This window comes from Nicotiana sylvestris, chromosome 11 (assembly GCF_000393655.2).
Source record: "Nicotiana sylvestris chromosome 11, ASM39365v2, whole genome shotgun sequence".
NCBI lineage: Eukaryota > Viridiplantae > Streptophyta > Magnoliopsida > Solanales > Solanaceae > Nicotiana > Nicotiana sylvestris.
In genome coordinates, this window is record NC_091067.1 from 160,160,782 (window position 1) to 160,180,304 (window position 19,523).

The following is a 19,523-nucleotide window of genomic DNA, read 5'->3' on the forward strand; positions in this document are numbered from 1 at the left end:
TTAGAGACCAATGGGGTCGACTTCGCCACTTTTCGCCTAGCAGGATCCGCCAAGACCTTGTGGAGAGATTTCTGTTTAGCCAGGCCAGCAGGGTCGCCATCATTGACCTGGGATCAGTTTTCAGAGTTATTTCTGGGGAAGTTTCTCCTAGTTACTCAGCGGGATGCCCTTAGCAGGCAGTTTGAGCGTCTCCAGCAGGGTTCGATGTCAGTTACCCAGTATGAGACACAATTTATTGATCTTGCACGCCATGCCATTGTGATACTCCCCACCGAGAGAGAGAGAGAGAGAGAGAGAGAGAGAGAGAGGGTGCGGAGGTTTGTTGATGGGTTAGTTCAGCCGATCCGTGTTCAGATGGCCATGAGTGCCGGTAGTGAGATTTCATTTCAGGAGGCGGCAGATGGTGCCCGCCGGATAGAGATGGCACTTTCTCAGGGTGGTGGTCATGGGTCTAATAAGAGGCCCCGTCATTCTGGTAGATTCAGTGGTATCTCATCTGGAGGTAGGGATTCTTATGGTAGAGGCCATCCTTCGAGTCCCTTTCAGTCAGCTCTCCAGGCTTCTCATGGTACACCAGGTGGTCGCGGTTCTCGGCCGCAGTATTCTGACCACCAGCTCTTCAGTTCACCATCAGCACCTATCAGTGCACCACCACTTCGTTATTCTCAGCAGCCGAGGGCTTGTTATACTTGCGGCGATGTGAGTCACATTGCTAGATATTGCCCTCGAGCTTCCAGCAGCTCGCATCAGCAGGGTCCTCGCCCGATGATCCAGGCACCAGTTGCCCCACAACCTGCCCAGCCAGCTAGAGGCGGGGGTAGAGGACATAGAGGTGGAGGTAGAGGTCTTAGAGGTGGAGCTCCGACCGCTAGAGGTAGGGGTCAACCAGAAGCAGATCGTCCCAGGGATATGATTCAGGGAGGTGGGGCCCAGCCCCGTTGTTATGCTTTTCCAGCCAGGCCAGAGGCTGAGTCATCAGATGCTGTGATTACAGGTACTATTTTGGTATGTGATAGGGATGCTTCTGTGCTATTTGATCCCGGATCTACGTATTCATATGTGTCGTCCTGTTTTGCACCCTATTTGGTTATGCCTAGTGACTCGTTGAGTATTCTTGTTTATGTGTCAACACCGGTGGGTGATTCTATTGTGGTCGACCAAGTTCATCGTTCTTGTATCGTAGTGTTTGGGGGTCTTGAGACCCGTGTTGATTTGTTGCTTTTGGACATGGTCGACTTTGATGTTATATTGGGGATGGATTGGTTATCCCCGTACCATGCTATCTTGGATTGCCATGCCAAGACCGTGACCTTAGCCTTACCGGATTTACCCCGTTTAGAGTGGAGAGGGACTTCTGGTCATTGTACCCGCAGTGTTATCTCGTATGTGAAAGCTCGGTGTATGGTCGAGAAGGGATGTTTGGCCTACTTGGCGTATGTTCGTGATTCTAGCGCGGAGGCCCCTTCTATTGATTCTGTGCCCATTGTTCGGGAGTTTCCTGAGGTTTTCCCTTCAGACTTGCCGGGTATGCCGCCCGACAGGGATATCGATTTTTGTATTGATTTGGCCCCGGGCGCTCAGCCCATTTCTATCCCGCCATATCGTATGGCCCCGTCGGAGTTGAAAAAGTTAAAGGAGCAGCTGCAGGATTTGCTTGAGAAAGGTTTCATTAGACCCAGTGTTTCACCTTGGGATGCGCCGGTGTTGTTTGTTAAGAAAAAGGATGGTTCGATGAGAATGTGCATCGATTACCGGCAATTGAACAAGGTTACAATTAAGAATAAGTATCCACTGCCGAGGATTGATGATTTATTCGACCAGCTTCAGGGTGCGAGGGTGTTCTCGAAGATAGATTTGAGATCTGGTTACCACCAGCTGAGGATTAGGGCGTCTGATGTCCCTAAGACAACATTTCGCACTCGGTATGGGCACTATGAGTTTTTGGTCATGTCATTTGGATTGACTAATGCCCCAGCAGCGTTCATGGAGTTGATGAACCGAGTGTTCAGACCTTATTTGGACTTGTTCGTGATAGTCTTCATTGACGATATTCTTATATACTCCCGCAGTCAGGAGGAGCATGAGCAGCACCTCAGAGTGGTCCTTCAGACCCTAAAGGATAGTCAGTTGTATGCTAAGTTCTCAAAGTGCGAGTTTTGGTTGAGTTCGGTCGCATTCCTGGGTCATGTCGTATCAGCAGCAGGTATTCAGGTAGACCCGAAGAAGATAGAGGCAGTCAAGAACTGGCCTCGACCAGCTTCAGCTACGGATATTCGGAGTTTCCTAGGGTTAGCAGGTTACTACCGTCGGTTCGTGGAGGGGTTTTCATCCATTGCAGCCCCTATGACCAGATTGACCCAGAAGGGTGTCCAGTTCAGGTGGTCGGACGAGTGTGAGGCGAGCTTTCAGAAGCTCAAGACGGTTCTGACTACGGCACCAGTATTGGTTTTGCCCACAGGTTCAGGGCCATATACGGTCTATTGTGATGCGTCTCGTATTGGGCTTGGTGCATTGTTGATGCAGGAAGGCAACGTCATTGCTTATGCTTCGAGGCAGTTGAAGATCCACGAGAAGAATTATCCGGTTCATGATCTCGAGTTGGCAGCCATTGTTCATGCCTTGAAGATCTAGAGGCATTACTTATATGGCGTGACGTGTGAGGTTTACACTGATCACAAGAGTCTTCAGTATCTGTTCAAGCAGAAAGAGTTGAATTTGAGGCAGAGTAGGTGGTTAGAGTTGCTAAAGGATTATGTTGTTACTATCTTATACCACCCGGGGAAGGCCAATGTGGTGGCCGATGCATTGAGCAGGAAGTCCGCCAGCATGGGTAGTCTTGCTTATATTCCAGTCAGCCAGAGATCGCTTGAGATCGCTTGCTTTGGATGTTCAGGCCTTGGCCAATCGTCTTGTGAGGTTGGATATTTCTGAGCCTAGCAGAGTGTTAGCTTGCACGGTTGCTCGTTCATCACTATTAGAGCGTATCCGCGAGCGGCAGTTTGAGGATCCCCATTTGTGTGTCTTGAGAGACACGGTGCAGCGTGGAGGTGCCAAGAAAGTAACCTTAGATGATGATGGTGTATTGAGATTGCAGGGGCGAGTTTGTGTGCCCAATGTTGATGGGATTCGAGAGTTGATCTTAGCGGAGGCCCACAGTTCTCGGTATTCTATTCACCCGGGCGCCGCGAAGATGTATCAGGATCTGAGGCAGCACTATTGGTGGCGTAAGATGAAGAAAGACATCGTTGCGCACGTGGCTCGGTGTTTGAATTGTCAGCAGGTTAAGTACGAGCATCAAAGACCCGGTGGTCTATTTCAGAGGATTGCACTTCCCGAGTGGAAGTGGGAGAGGATTACGATGGATTTCGTTACTGGACTTCCGATGACTCAGAAAAAGTTTGATGCAGTTTGGGTCATTGTTGATAGGCTGACCAAGTCAGCGCATTTTGTTCCCGTTACAGCCACCTATTCGTCCGAAAGGTTAGCCGAGATTTATATCAGGGAGATTGTTCGACTTCATGGGGTGCCGCTATCTATCATTTCAGATCGGGGTACGCAGTTTACCTCGCATTTCTGGAGAGCGGTTCAGCGAGAGTTGGGCACCCAGGTTGAGTTGAGTACAACATTTCATCCCTAGACGGACGGTCAGTCCGAGAGGACTATTCAGATTCTTGAGGACATGCTCCGAGCCTGTGTCATTGATTTTGGAGGCTCGTGGGACCAGTTTTTGCCTTTAGAAGAGTTCGCCTACAACAACAGCTACCAGTCCAGCATTCAGATGGCTACGTATGAGGCGTTGTATGGTAGGCAATGTCGGTCTCCAGTTGGATGGTTTGAGCCGGGAGAGGCTTGATTATTGGGTAAGGATCTGGTTCAGGAGGCCTTGGACAAGGTCAGGATTATTCAGGATAGACTTCATACAGCTCAGTCCAGACAGAAGAGTTATGCAGACCGCAAGGTCAGAGATGTTGCTTTCATGGTCGGTGAGCGGGTATTGCTCCGTGTATCGCCTATGAAGGGCGTGATGAGATTTGGGAAGAAGGGAAAGCTCAGCCCCAGGTTCATCGGTCCATTTGAGATTCTTGATCGTGTGGGAAAGGTGGCTTATAGACTTGCCTTGCCACCTAGCTTGTCAGTTGTGCATCCCGTGTTTCATGTATCTATGCTCCGAAAGTATAGCAGAGATCCATCGCACGTGTTAGATTTCAGCACTGTTCAATTGGACAAGGATCTGTCATATGAGGAGGAGTCGGTGGCTATTCTAGACCGGCAGGTTCAATATTTGAGGTCGAAGAGTTTTCCTTCGGTGCGTGTTCAATGGAGAGGTCAGCCTCCTGAGGCATCGACCTGGGAGTCCGAGTCCGATATACGGAGCCGTTATCCTCATTTATTTCCCGACTCAGGTACTTCTTTCTTTTGTCCGTTCGAGGACGAACGGTTGTTTTAGAGGTGGAGAATGTGATGACTTCGGTTCATCACCGTAGTTCTTCCTTGTTCCGCGCTTTCGAGGCCTTAAAAACCTCGCTTTTAGTTGCCTCGATTGGTGTGCACAGTTCGGGCGCGTAGCCGGAAAGTTTTTATGTTAGAATATGTGAATTATGTGAAACATTTGATGAATTTTGGTATTAATATGCATAATGTTGACTTCGGACAACATTTTGGGTAAACGGACCCGGACCTGTGATTCGACGGTCCTGGAGGGTCCGTAGGAAAATATGGGACTTGGGCGTGTGCCCGAAATCAAATTCCGAGGTCCCAAGCCCGAGAAATGAATTTTTGTGTGAAATTATTTTCTGAAATTAATTGAGAAAAATGAAGAAGAAAATTGATCAGAAAACTGTGGTATCGGGCTCGTATTTTGGTTCCGACGCCCGGTACGAGTCTTAAATATGTTTTAAGCACTATCTGTAAAGTTTGGCTAAAAACGGACGTCATATGACGTGTTTCGGACTTAAAATGGGGAAGTTGAGTTTTTGTGAAAGTTGAAAGAAAATCATGTGTTTGAGGCTTGATCCTATGTATATGATGTTATTTTGGCGATTTGATCGCACGAGTAAGTCCGTAAGATGTTTTTAAGGTTGTGTGCATGTTTGGTATCAGATCCCCGAGGGCTCGGGTGAGTTTTGAATGGGGCCCGGGAGGTCTTGGACTTAGAAAAAAAATATACAGGTTCAGATGTTGCAGGCCCAGCACGGCCGAGGCCATTTCCGCGCGGTCCACGCTGGCAGCCACGCGGCCGCGGTGCTTTTCTGTGCGGTCCGCGTAGTGGGGTTCAGAGGGTCGACCAGCGCGGCCGCGCACCAAATCAGTGCGATCCGCGCTGGGTGGGTTCAGAGAGAGCCCACTTCTTCCCTCCCTTGGCGCGGCCGGGGTACATTTCCGTGCGGTCCGCGCTGGCAGCCACGCGGCCGCGGTACATTTCCGCGCGGTTCGCGCTGGTAGCCACGCGGCCGCGGTGCATTTCTGCGCGGTCCGCGCCAGCCCCCAGCATGTATATAAATTCGGGATTTTCAGTCATTGTTTCCACTTTTCAAAAACCCAAAACCTAAGAGGCGATTTTCCAAACAACTTTTCTTCTTCAAAACGATTGGTAAGTGATTTCTAACTCATTTTCTTCACTTCTTAACATCTTTTAACATGATTTCAACTTCAAAACAAAGATTTTCATGGGGGAAATTGGGTGTTTTGGGTAGAACCTAGGTTTTCTACAAATTGAGGAGTTGGACCTCAATTTGGGGTCCGATTTCAAAACAAAGCATATATTTGGATTCGTGGGGGAATGGGTAACCGGGTTTTGGTCCGAACCTCGAGTTTCGACCACGTGGGTCCGGGGGTATTTTTGACCTTTTGGGAAAAACCTTGAAAAAAAATCTATTTTCATGCATTGGGGATGATTCATTTAGTAATTATTAATGTGATTAAGTAACTTATGACTAGATTCGAGCGGATTGGTGGTGGAATCAAGAGGTAAAGCTGTACTAGAAGCGTGAGTTGAGTTTGGAGCATTCGAGGTAAGTGTTTGTTCTAACTTTGGCTTGAGGGAATAGGATTAGGATGATATTTGCTACTTGCTAATGTGGAGTACGGATTTGCTACTTGCTAATGACAGTTTCGAGCGGATTTGCTACTTGCTAATGACCGTGAGTCTTGATTGCTTTTAATTCGAATAATGTAACACAAGCTCCTTGTTTATTTGATAAGTTTCATATAATGTGAATGGTTGAGGAAGAATGATTTAAAAGGAGAATGTGTTGTGAATACTCCCTTGCCGGGATGTGTAGACTGATATATATATATTCTCCCTTGTCGGGATATTTTGGGTTGTTAGCTGTACCCTTGCCGGGTTAAAGGTATTGAGTTGTTATTCTTCCCTGAATGGGTCTACTATATGAAGTCAGATATTATATATGATATTATGGGATCGTGTGGCACGCCGTCCACTTATATATATGATATTATGGGATCGTGTGGCACGCTGTCCACTTGGTTATTGGCCTCTGTTGCCGGTGACATATTGTGCATTGTGATAAAGATGAATTGGGATCGTGTGGCACGCCGTCCACTTATATATGATATTATGGGATCGTATGGCACGCCGTCCACTTATATATATGATATTATGGGATCGTGTGGCACGCCGTCCACTTGGTTATTGGCCTCTGTTGCCGGTGACATATTGTGCACTGTGATAAAGATGAATTGGGATCGTGTGGCACGCCGTCCACTTATATATGATATTATGGGATCGTGTGGCACGCCGTCCACTTATATATATATATATATATTTATATATATATATATATACATCATGGGAACCGGAGTCTCTTCTGCTTATTTCCGATATTTCATTTTTATCTGTTACTCCCCGATAGCATGTCCCCTCCCAGTTTTACTTTGTATTATCTTGTTATTGTTTTCTTGCACTTGTTGTATATATATCTGTACAGGTTAATTGTGGTAGGTACTGTCTAGCCTCGTCACTACTTCGCCGGGGTTAGGCCAGGCACTTACCAGCACATGGCTACTTTGCCGGGGTTAGGCCAGACACTTACCAACACATGGGGTCGGTTGTGCTAATGCTACACTCTGTGCATTTTGGTTGCACAGATCAGGGAGCAGCTTATGGACCGCAGCAGTAGGACTTCTGGGAGCTATCTTCAGTCCAGGGACTCTCGAGGTAGCCTAGCTGGCGTTCGCAGGCCGAAGTCCCTTTCCATGTTTTTCTTTGTTTGTTTATCTTGTATCAGACAAACATGATGTATTTTCCCTTCAGACATTGATTGTAGTATTCTGTAGTAGTCCGTGAGCTAGTGACACCAGATCTTGGGTAGTGATGTGTATTATACTTCCGCACTTTTGGTTTTCAGTTGCTTTAGATTTAAAGTCTTCCGCTTAGATTTTGTCTCGTTATTATATTGTCTGAAAGAAAGCAGGAAAGGTGTTTTAAATATTTGGCTTGCCTAGATCCGATAGTAGGCACCATCACGACACCCGATGGTGGGAAATCCGGGTCGTGACAATAATGCACAAAAGCAGGGTGAGAAGGGAAAGTAAAAGGTAAGCCACAGACAACCACCATTTTTGCTAAGTTCTCACGATCTCTATCTTTGTTATATTTGCGTAAAACATGACCAGAAGCAAGGTCAAGTTGTTGTTGAATTTGATTAGAACCAGATCTGCTAGGAGTGTCAGTACTGATGGTAGGATCTATAATTTTTCCGGCTTCTATGTTAGCTTGTATCCATAAAGATTTGTGATCCCTTATTAAGTGTCTACTTAAACCCCCCATCCCACCACTTGTTGTGTGTGCAAATACTTGCTTACATTTTTCACATATAGCACGATGATTTACTTTAGCATTTTTAAAAAAATTCCATACAAGTGATGTTTTGGGACGTTCAGCCTTAGGCTTACCCCTTACAGGGGGTATAGAGGGTAAAACTCCAGACTGAGATTGACTCTGAGTTGGAATTTGTGTTGCGGGACTAGTGGGTGTTTCATCTAATTCTTCTTCCTCATTTTCTTCATCCTCAAAGAAAAATATCATTGCCAAATTGTCTTTGTAATGTTTCATGATCTAATTTTTCTCCGACATGAACATCATAAAATGTGGGGGGTTGGAAAAATGAAGTTTCATCAATATGCTTTCTAATTCTAAGTCTAGGAGAAGGGTTAGGATTAGGATTACTACTACTTTCACCTTTACTATTTTTTTTACTGCTTTTAAAAAAAATATACATTTTTAGGTGCCATAATTTAAATATGAAATTAAATTAAAAAAACTAACACAAATATTAAACACACAAATAAAATACGAAAATTAACACGTAAATAAACACAAAAATTAAGCACTAAAATGATACACAAAAATTATATATTAAAATTAGGAGATGGAACGAGTGCACTGTGATTAAATATTGAAACTTGAAGAAATTGCCCAAAATATTGCTCCAAATACTTGATGAATTAATTTGAAGCTTGAAAGTTGCTCCAAAAAATTTGCCCAAATACTTGAAAATTGAAACTTGAAAGTTATCACTTGATAGTTGATAGTTGATAGTTGATACTTGATAGTAACAAAATTGAGAGAATAATATAGAATATAGATAGAATATTAGAATGAAAGAGATTTGAGGGAGAAGATTGATTTTTTGTGGGAAAAAATGAAGAAGAATGGGGGTATTTATAAAAGAAAATAGGGCCAAAGTATAATTTAATAAACTTAGGAGTTATATTAAAAGTTTGGGGAGGGGGAGGGGTTAGGGGGTGTTTCGGGGGGGGGGGGGTAGGGGCTGTTTGGACCGTTGGCAACATCTATTTTTGCAATTTTAGCCGTTGCCCAACGGCTAGTTTTTTAAAAAAAAAACTGGCGGGACGAGACGGAACGGGACAAACGGGACAAAATGGTCGTCCCATCCCATCCCATGTCCCGTTTAACATTGGCCCATCCCATTTAACTTGAAGCGGGTTGGACAGCCATATGTTTTACCCACAATTTAATGTGTTTTTTTCTGTTGTCAAAGATTTGAACAATAAAATTATGTTTTTTTTGGTCAAATATTTTAACAATAAAAATAGATAATAATTGGTCAGGTCATGTAGGCCATAGTACGTCGAGTTATTTATTTTGTTATTAAATTCCGTTATGAAGAATATGTTTTTATTAATATACCTCTACTATGTAATAGCCTGCAAACTACACAAGGGATACAAATCACATAAGGCAAACCCCGTGCGATAGGCTCGACTCAGAATGCATTGAGGGGGGATCGACCCCAAGTCATCTGTATGAATGACCGCCCTCCAAAATAATTGGACCATCCTCGAAGGGTTGTTAGTTTATATATTAAAATGTCGAATATTTCAGTTATACATAGGTTGGTTCAAGGGTTCTCATGTTGATCGTGAAAATTAGACAATGTTTGAGTTTATTAAAGATTAAACGCTTGAACTTGATTTAATTGATTACTAAACTAAAATAAAAAAGGTGAAATACATGCCAATTACTATAAAGTCTCGATCTTACAAGTTTTAAGTTTAATGTATTAACTATGTGAAAATTAATAGTAAAAACTAAATGCAAACATCAAACCACCGAAGAAATAATATTGTCTTTCAAAATTATATTATTATTATTATTATTATTATTTTTATTTTTATATTAATGTTAGTTACCAACAACTTTTTACTATGACTAATTTATGGGAAAGTGCACAGTTAGCCACTAATTAGAGATACCTTTACTTTTTAGCCATTGTTTAGAATATATTTATTTTTTAGCTAGTGCTTAATAAATTTTTATCCATCCGGACGAAAATACTCTTGTGCTACACATGGGTGTTGTGCAAATATTAGGGACATGATGTTCTTAACTTCATGAATATTGTGTAAATATTAAGGACACATTGTCATGTATTTGCATCTTTCGTTGTTACACTTTAGGACATCATGTCCTTAACTTCATATGTGCAGTGTAAATGCTAAGGACATGATGTCCTTAACTCCATGTGTGCAGTGTAAATATTAAGGACATAATGTCCTTAACTTGTATTTACACCTTTTGTTGTTAATTTTTAGGACCTCATGTCCTTAACTTCATATGTGCAGTGTAAATCTTAAAAACATAGTGTCCTTAACTTTATGAGTATTGTGTAAATATTAATGACATGGTGTCCTTAACTTCATGAATGATGTGTAAATATTAAGAACAAAGTGTCCTGTATTTGCACCTTCCGTTGTTAAACTTTAGGACATCTTGTCCTTAACTTCATATGTGCAGTGTAAATATTGAGGACACGACGTCCTTAACTTCATGTGTGTAGTGTAAATGTTAAGGACACCATGTCCTTAATATTTACACAGCACTTATGAAGAAAGGGTAAAAACATCTTTTCGTATTAATTTAATAGAGTAGTGGCTATTTTTTGCGCAGCATTAAAAATATCGAATAAAAACTAAATACCATATTGTTAAAAAGTGATTACCCCACTCCATTTCTACCTAATTTAATGATGTGAGCCCAAGAAATTTATAGTATCATTTTTAATTTTGTACATTTAATTTAATGGGAACTATTTTTTAAGGAAGCACAACCTGATATTCTTTTAAGGTAGAGTTTCACGAATTAGAAAGAGAAAGATTTTCATAACATCAAATGAATGAGTACTACAAAAATATCACAAATAGATTCAAAACCTTGAAAATTCAAGAAAATAGGAGGTATGGTCTAGCATTTTTATCCTGTCAGTTTTTTTATTTTTCAATAATCCAATTATACTGATAACTGGCCATTTTGAAAGGGACTGATTATTTAATTCTTTTTGCATGTGATACATGTGATCATCCAATACTTAAAATATCAAATCCTACCTACCATATAGTAACTCTAGTAATTTATCTGTATATATAAATGGGTCATATCTCTTCATTGTAGGACACAAACCACTCACTGAAAAATGGCAACCATGAAAATGCTCCTTACCTTATTGGTGGCTGCAATTTTATTTTGCAGCCACCAACAAGTGGCCACGGCAAGAGAAATAGCCGTGGCCGATGACGGAAATGAGTTAAAGCTTTGGCCATGGAAAATTCCATGTTATTTGCCGTGGCCATTCCCGTGGCCACGGCCGTGGCCATGTCCTAGCCCTCCTCCACCACCACCACGGCCATGCCCTCCACCACCTCCACCACCATGCCCACCCCCACCTGCCCCGAGTTCGAGCTGCTCAGCTAGTGACGAAGCAAAGATTTACAAGTGCATGTTCAACGAAACTAAAATTGATCCATGCTGCCCAATATTCAAGAGCACACTTGGTACTAGTTGCCCTTGCTATAAATATGCAGAGAATTTGGGTAATCAAGAGTTAATCGCTCTTCAAGCTTATTGTGACATTGATAGCCCTTGCAAGGGTTTGCAAGTAAGTTCATATGTAGTTTAAAATTTTGACACACTCATTAAAAAGGGTTATTTAATAATATTAATATTGAAGTATATTTGACTAAATTACCCTTACATTTTCCTTAAAACAAATGATTAATAATTAAGATAAGTGAGACTTGCTTAGTTGGTAAAGTACCTCTACCCGCGAGCGTCAGGTCCTGGGTTCGAGTCACGCTGGAGGAAAAGTGTGGAAACACTACAAAAAGTAGTCTAGTGCACTAAGCTCCCGCTATCCGCGGGGTCCGGTGAAGTGTCTGACCACAAAGGGCCTATTGTACGTAGTCTTACCCTTTATTTCTGCAAGAGACTATTTTCACGGCTCGAACTATGTGATGTTTTGTATCAACTTTACCAAATGACCTCCAACTATAGATCCTCCTAAATTGGGAGGGAAAAAGTGATTAATAATTGTATGTGTCTTTTCTTTTTCAAATTATTTTTCTATATATGTATGTAATGATGCATTATGTTAATTAATTTCAGGTGATTAAGCTGTCCAGGGAGGAAAAGTAAAAATAAAGAAACTTGATGTTTAATTCCAGATCTTGTATCAGATGATTTGCTGTTAATATTTCTGTTGAATAATAGTCTTTAAACTATGGTTTAGTCTACCATGTTTTAAGACATTGTAATTTCTAGGGGTAAACTTGTAATGTTTTGTTTCAAGCAATAGTTTGGCATATCTGTCAAATTCTTAGCAATAATTTTCTGTTTCAAGCTATGTTCTTGTACTAATTTCGCAGCCCAATGTTCTCTACTTTTCTGTACTATCTTCTTTATTTTTTGATTTCTCTAATTTCTTATTTCAAGATAAAATTAACGACAATTTGTTAGAATAAGAAAGATAGGTTACAAATCTACAACGATTAGGAAAAATATGATGGAATAATTAAATAATTAGTTGTGATACCTCCAACCTCAACCGTTCGAGCCTTGAAAATTTTAAAAAGAAATGTCAAATAGAAAGTGTTTCTCCCTTATTTAAATTACTTAGCGAATTCAAATGAACAATGATTTTCGAATAAAATATTCATGAAGGAAAGAAGGAAGACGATTTAATCTAAATAGCAGCCCACCTAATTAACTTAAAATAGTCATTGAATATATAATTTATATATAATATATGTATAATTATGTATAGTTAATGTATAATCTATGTATACCAATTAGGAAAGATAAACATTAAATGTTGTTATTTGTGTAACAATCCCAAAAGAAAACAAGGATGGAGAAGTTTGCACTAAATAACAATGCCCGGAACGACGTAGTCAAGACAATGACTGCAGCGACTGGAATATAAAATATTATCACGAGTTGATTGGCTGAAGTGATTAATTCACAGTTGTATGATTGGTCATATAATGCCACATAGATATGAGCGATTCACTAATTTTGAAATTATTGTTGAACTAGTGATTTGTAAAGACCTTACTTTATTTGTAAAATAATCTATATCTATCTATTTATCTATATTTATATTATTATAAAAGCACGAATGTTTCACAATAAATGTTAAACGACAAAAATATTCTTGAAATATTGTTAGACTTTTATGTCCTCCGAAACATAAATTATTTCTTCAAGAAAATAACAGAATATTGGATAAAATTGTAACTTTAGGTGCCTAAAATATAGGAGTTTGAAACTAACTAATTTTAGAAAATTTAAAGCTGTAACATAATGTAAAATTCTAACATCACACGAATTCACTTGGGCAATAACAATGGCCATTTGAATAACTTTGACTGAAATTCTAATTCAATTGCTTTCGGCTATTCAAACATTATAATAATCAAATACTTGAAAAAGAAATTTATTTCCTTAAAAAATATTAATTCTACTTTGGAAAAGAATTGTAATATTAGACATTGCCTAATTTTAGGACCTTGAGTTCGACTGTAAATTTGCAATAATTTGCTAAAAGAGACTTAATTTAAATAGGAATGGATTAATTTATAGTTTATTATTAAAGGAAAAAATAGGAGGCAAAAGCCTGATACTTATTTTTGGAGTACGATTTACTTATTTTCACATCTTGGTGCTCTTATATGTTTTACATATCATCAGTGCTCTTGTTTCCGGCTTCGAACAATTGCTATATATAACACTTGATGTCTTCTCTTTACTTTACTTAGTTTTGCAGCGGAATCTTCAAACAGCTTTAGCCTTTATGCATGAACAAAATCAAGTCCTCTACACCGGTAACTGTTGGTAGTCAGGTATCGATAGACGATAAAGATGAAAAAGAGCTTAATAATAGATATGTAAATGACCGCTGCAAATTTATTTTACAATTCTGTACTCTTCATGCTAATTTCAGTCAGGTACATTTAAATTATCTATGACGGAATTTTCTTTTTAGAGGTAGACAAAATTACGACATATCATTCACATCAACAAAGTGCTTTTCATGAGCCCTTGGGCCTTGGATGTACTTATTTTGCTCTGTTTTTTCAATTAATAGAAAATATATATTACTTATGTGTTACCCTTTGGTTTCAATTATCACAAATATAAGTAATTATCCGTCAAATTTTTCACGATGTGGCATGAACGAGTCAACTGCTATTGGAACATATAGTTGGTACTTAAAAAACTTCATAATAACTTCTACATCTAAAAAAGTTGAATTTTATTTTAATTTTTCATTAATTTTATCCACTTCTTATGAATTGATCTAAAACGGTCTCGAAAGCCATGACATAAGAGGTCTTCCAACTCAAAATTGCAAGAGACTCTTAAATTGGTCTTATTTTAATCCAGTGTATTTGCAAATTAATTCGAAGCGAAGAGAGGAAAATATTTAATGCAAATTCTACGGAAATCAACTTAGGAGTCAAAAGCCCATGATTATTGCCGCAAGCATTTTGAAGGTATAATACTTGGATTATATATCATATTTTTCTATTTTTGTTTTGTTTGAAGCAACTGATTATTGAACTTAGTATATATTCACTAACAATAAGTTATAGGGTATCTGCAATATTGATAGTTTATCACCTTTGGAGTGCGTTTTATAATATTTGATGCAACATAAAAACTAATAATATATTAAAAGCACGTAAGCCCTTAGAGAAATATAGTTCGTTTTTTCTACCCTTTTTAAGTCAATTTAAGCTGGATAAAATTATAAATACAAATAAAATTCTTCGTTGGGGGAAAAAATCCGTAGGCTAAAAAGGAAAAGAAAGGAGATAACTAGAAAACTCCTTCTTTAATTAATATCCATAACAAAGAATATTTGAAATTGTAACAAGAAAGATAAAATTGTCGTATGATAATAAAATGAGAAATGTTATAAATAGAATTTTATTTATGGTGAATGTCTATATTTAGAGAGATTCTATGGTTTATTACTTGGTCGCTAAGTCACCCTCTCCCTATAAATAGATGGTTCTATTCCATTGTAATTCATCCCAAATCAATAAGAATTCTCTCTCCCTACTTTTCTCTGCAATATTGTTCTTCTTCTTTTATTGTTTTATAATACGTTGTCAGCACGAGACTCTAACCAATTGAGTAGAAGCTTTGGAATTGAGCATAATGATTGTCAATTGTTCCATGAACTTCCTTCATGATTAAATTCTGGATTTAAGGTAAGTATTTTACTTTATTTTTCTCTTTTAAATTCTTGAAATTCTATAATTTGATTTTAAATACAAGCAAAGACAATAAATTCGATTATAACTCTAATGAAGTTAGTAAGAAATTATAACCATTTGAAGTGGTAAAATTTCTATGTCTTGCCATGATCAAGTCATGTATGATCGTGAATACAAGAAGTGAAAACTCGTCCCATTGAATTTGCTTTATTCCTATTCCTTTAAGAGAATGTGGTAGCAATATGTGATAAGTCTGAAAGAAGACAGAATTATTACTATGAATATATCAATGGATATGGATGTGGTAATAGACGAAATTATAATCGTCATTATTGTGGTAATGAGAACAATAAGGATTCTCAAAATAATCCTTCACTCTGTAAAAGTAATATTTGTCATCGATTTGACATGAGATTTTATAAAGCACATATAAATGATTATGGTCCATTCATGATGTGAATGTGACAACATCTGATTTATGAATACATATTCATTTTTGGAAGAATATGAACGTGCTAGTGGTAGTGAATATACCACACTCACCTCTAGAAGAAGGTTTGAGATGATATAAGAAAATAATGTAATTATTATGGCATAAATGGTCATTGGTGACGTACTTATTTTATGCCAAAGTATTTTGGCATTGTGATTATTAAAGACATCGGTAATGCAAGAAACAGATCTTGCATATAATTTTGACCATAACCATAATGGTATAACTTCCTTCTTCAAAGAGATATTTACCATATGGATGTTGATGAATATGAGGTACTACAAAATTAATTGAGAACTCTGCAAGAGCCAATTATATTATTTTAGAGAAACACAATTGATTACCAATAAGGTATTGTGTTTGTGATGACCCAAAAGGTCATCACTTGTTTTGAAAGAAAATTCTGCTTTCCGAGGCCTTAAAACCTCTTTCTGCATCACCTCAATTTGCGTGCGCAGTCCATGCACGTAGCAGGAAAGCCAATATGTGAAAATCTGTGAAAAATGATGAATTTTGACTTTAAAATAAATTTAAGTTGACTTCGGTCAATTTTTTGGGTAAACGGATCCGGACCCATAATTTGACGATCTTGGAGGGTCCGTAGAAAACTATGAGACTTGGGCGTATGCCCGGAATCGAATTCCGAGGTCCCAAGCCCGAAAATGAACTTTTTGAAAGAAATTATTTTGCTGAATTAATTATGAAGTAAAGAAGAGAATTTATGTATGAAACCATTGGTATCGGGCCCGTACTTTGGTTACGGAGCCCGTTACAGGTCTTATATATGATTTGAGTTGAACATGTGAAATTTGGTAAGAAACGAACTTGAAATAATATGAATCAGACCTTATTTGAGAAAATTGGAAAATTTGATGGTCTTAAGAAAATTTCATGATTTTGATGCTAAATTCATAGTTGTTGATGTTATTTGAGAGATTTGAATACACAAGCAAGTTCGTATGATGTTTTTAGGTTGGTGTGCATGTTTGGTTTGGAGCCCCGAGGGTTCAGGTGAGTTTTGGACATGCCACGGAGTAGAATTGGACTTGGAAAATTGCAGGTTTCAGCTGTTCTGTTGCAAGCCTGCAGGCGAAGCCTGGCTCGCAAATGCGAGGGCTGAGTCACAAATGCGAACTAGCCCAGGCCAGCCTTCCCTCGCAAATGCGATGTTCCCCATTTTGGCCAGTCGTCACAAATGCGACAGAATGTTCGCAAAAGCGACTTCGCAAATGTGATAACAACAGAGTCTGGGTTCGCAATTGCGCACCCTGGTCGCAATTGCGATACCTGCAACCTGTAAATTTACACTTAGACGCATTTTTAACTATTTTTCACATCTTGTCAAAACATAAACTCTCTTGGGTGATTTTCCAAAGAAAACTTCTTCTCCAAATCAATTGTAAGTCATTTCTAACTAGTTTTCTTCAATGTTTAACATCTTTTCACATGATTTCAACTCAAAATCAATGATTTTCATGGGGGAAATTGGGTGTTTTGGGTAGAACCTAGGTTTTTAAAAAATTAGGGATTTGGACCTCGATTTGAGGTCCGATTTCAAAACAGATTATATATTTGGGTTCGTGGGGGAATGAATAGTCGGGTTTTGGTTCGAATCTCGGGTTTTGACCATGTAGGACCGAGGGCGATTTTGACTTTTTGGGTAAAACTTTGGAAAACTTATTTTCATGCATTAGAATTGATTCATTTAGCATTTATTGACGTAATTAAGTAACTTGTTGCTAGATACGAGTGAATTGGTAGTGAAATCAAGAGGTAAAGCAATAAATGAGACTTGAATTGTGTTCGTGGCATCGAGGTAAGTGTTTGGTCTAACTTTAGCTTGAGGGATTAGGAGTCGTATCATATTTGCTATGTGTTAATTGTGGAGTACGACGTATAGGCATGGTGAAGAGTATCTATACGTCGGTGTCAAGCATGTCCGTGGGTCTAGTGTTGTAATTGTAGTGACTCCGTTGAGATTTAATCCTACTAAAAATGTTGATTATCATTGTTGATTCCTTGCCGGGATGTTATTATTTATGATATTGTCTCCCTTGCTGGGATGTTATTGTCATGACATTGTCTCCCTTTCCAGGATATTATTGTTTACGATATTGTTCCCTTGCCGGGATGTTGTTGTTATACTCTTGTTCCCTTGCCGGGAGTCTTTTATGATTGTTGTTGATTTGTAAATGGGATCGGGTGGCACGCCGTCACGGAAATATATGAAATGGAAGTGGGTTGCACGCCTGCAACAAGATATATGACATGGGAGCGGGTTACACGCCTACAATGAGATATATGAAATGGGAGACGTGATATATGAAATGGGAGTGGGTTGCACGCCTGCAACGAGATATATGAAATGGGAGTGGGTTGCATGCCTGCAACGAGATATATGAAATGGGAGCGGGTTGTGCGCCTGCAATGAGATATATGAAATAGGATCGGGTTGCACGCCTGCAACGAGATACATGAAATAGGATCGGATTGCACGCCTGCAACAAGATGTGAAATGAAAGTGAATTCTGCATTTGTTTTCCTTATCCTTGTTAGTAATTGGATTTTGGTTTCTTTATATTCCTCTTGATATTCTGGTGTTATCTGTTATTCCCCGAAGCATGTTTTCCCCCTCCCATCTTTAACTGTAATTATCTGCTTTTATTTTTTCGATGTATATGATTTAACTGCACAGGTTTATTTGGTAGTCTGATCTTAGCCTCATCACTACTTCGCCGAGGTTAGGCTAGGCACTTAACAACACATAGGGTCGATTATGCTAATACTACACTCTGCACTTTGTGTTGATACTGGCACCGGAGCGTTTGGACAGTAGTGAGGTTGCTGCCTTCAGTCCAACAGGCAACCCGAGGTAGTCCTGCAGGCGTTCGCGGGCCTTGGCGTCTCCTTCTATTATTTCTTTTCTGTTTCTACTTATTCAGAGACAGATTCATGTACTTTTATTTGGACTTTATTTGTAGTAATCTTAGATAGTCTATGAACTTATGATACCAAATTCTGGGTAGATTTGTATTTAGACTTTCGCAGTTTGTATAAAGATAAATTATCAGATTTTGTCTTCCGCTTAATTATTTCCGCTATTTGTATGATATTTACTCATCACTGATAATGGTTTAAACTGGAAAAGGTTAAGTAATTAGAATAATTTAGCTTGCCTAGATTTCACCAGTAGGCTCCATCACGACTCTCGAGGGTGGGAAATCCGGATCGTGACAAGTTGGTATCAAAGCTCTAGGTTACATAGGTCTCACATGTCACAGAAAGCTTAGTAGGGTCTGAGGGATCAGTACAGAGACGTCTGTATTTATCCCCAGAGGCTACGGAGTTAGGAAAAAACTTGACATTTATTCTTTCCTGTCGTGTAGTTTGGTTTCTCAATGCTAATTGAATTTCTACTATGTTCTTTCGCAGATGGTGAGAACACGCGCTTCCTCATCTACTGACAAGCAGCCCGAGCCCCCAGCAACAGCTCCTACGAGGGGCAGTGGGCGAGGTCGAGGCCTTGCTAGTGGCCGAGGTAGGGGCAGAGCTCAGCCCAGTGCAGCAACACCAGCGGCGAAGTCTCAGGTTGACTTTGATGATGAGGTTCCGGCCCATGCAGTTCTGGTGGGCCCGGCTCAGGTCCCAGAGGGTTTTATTGCTACCCCGGTACTCCAGGATGCTCTCTTCCGTCTTGTGGGCCTTATGGAGGGCGTTACCCGGACATGCTTGCTTCCTGTAGCACCAGCCATCTCTTAGGCTGGAGGAGGAGCCCAGACTCCGGCTACTTGCACCCCGGAGCAGATGGCTCACCAGTTTTAGACTCCAGCAGCTCAACCAGTTAGAGCAGTTCAACGGGTATGGTAGCTCAGATCGATGATGGAGCAGCTATGTCTGCCGACGCTTTGTGGAGATTGGATAGGTTCACCAAGCTCTTCACTACTACTTTCAGCGGTGTATCTTTTGAGGATCCCCAGGATTATCTAGA

At 39.7% G+C, this 19,523-nt stretch overlaps 1 protein-coding gene across 1 annotated transcript; it reads left to right on the forward strand.

The window, feature by feature from the left end:
* The first annotated feature begins 10,922 nt into the window (after nt 1-10,922).
* Nucleotides 10,923-12,173, forward strand: LOC104240125 (uncharacterized). The gene is made up of 2 exons (XM_009794908.2): nt 10,923-11,417; nt 11,924-12,173. Exons 1-2 carry the CDS (start codon nt 10,956-10,958, stop codon nt 11,951-11,953), a joined length of 492 nt encoding a protein of 163 aa, XP_009793210.1. The 5' UTR covers nt 10,923-10,955; the 3' UTR covers nt 11,954-12,173.
* Nucleotides 12,174-19,523: the final 7,350 nt, after the last annotated feature.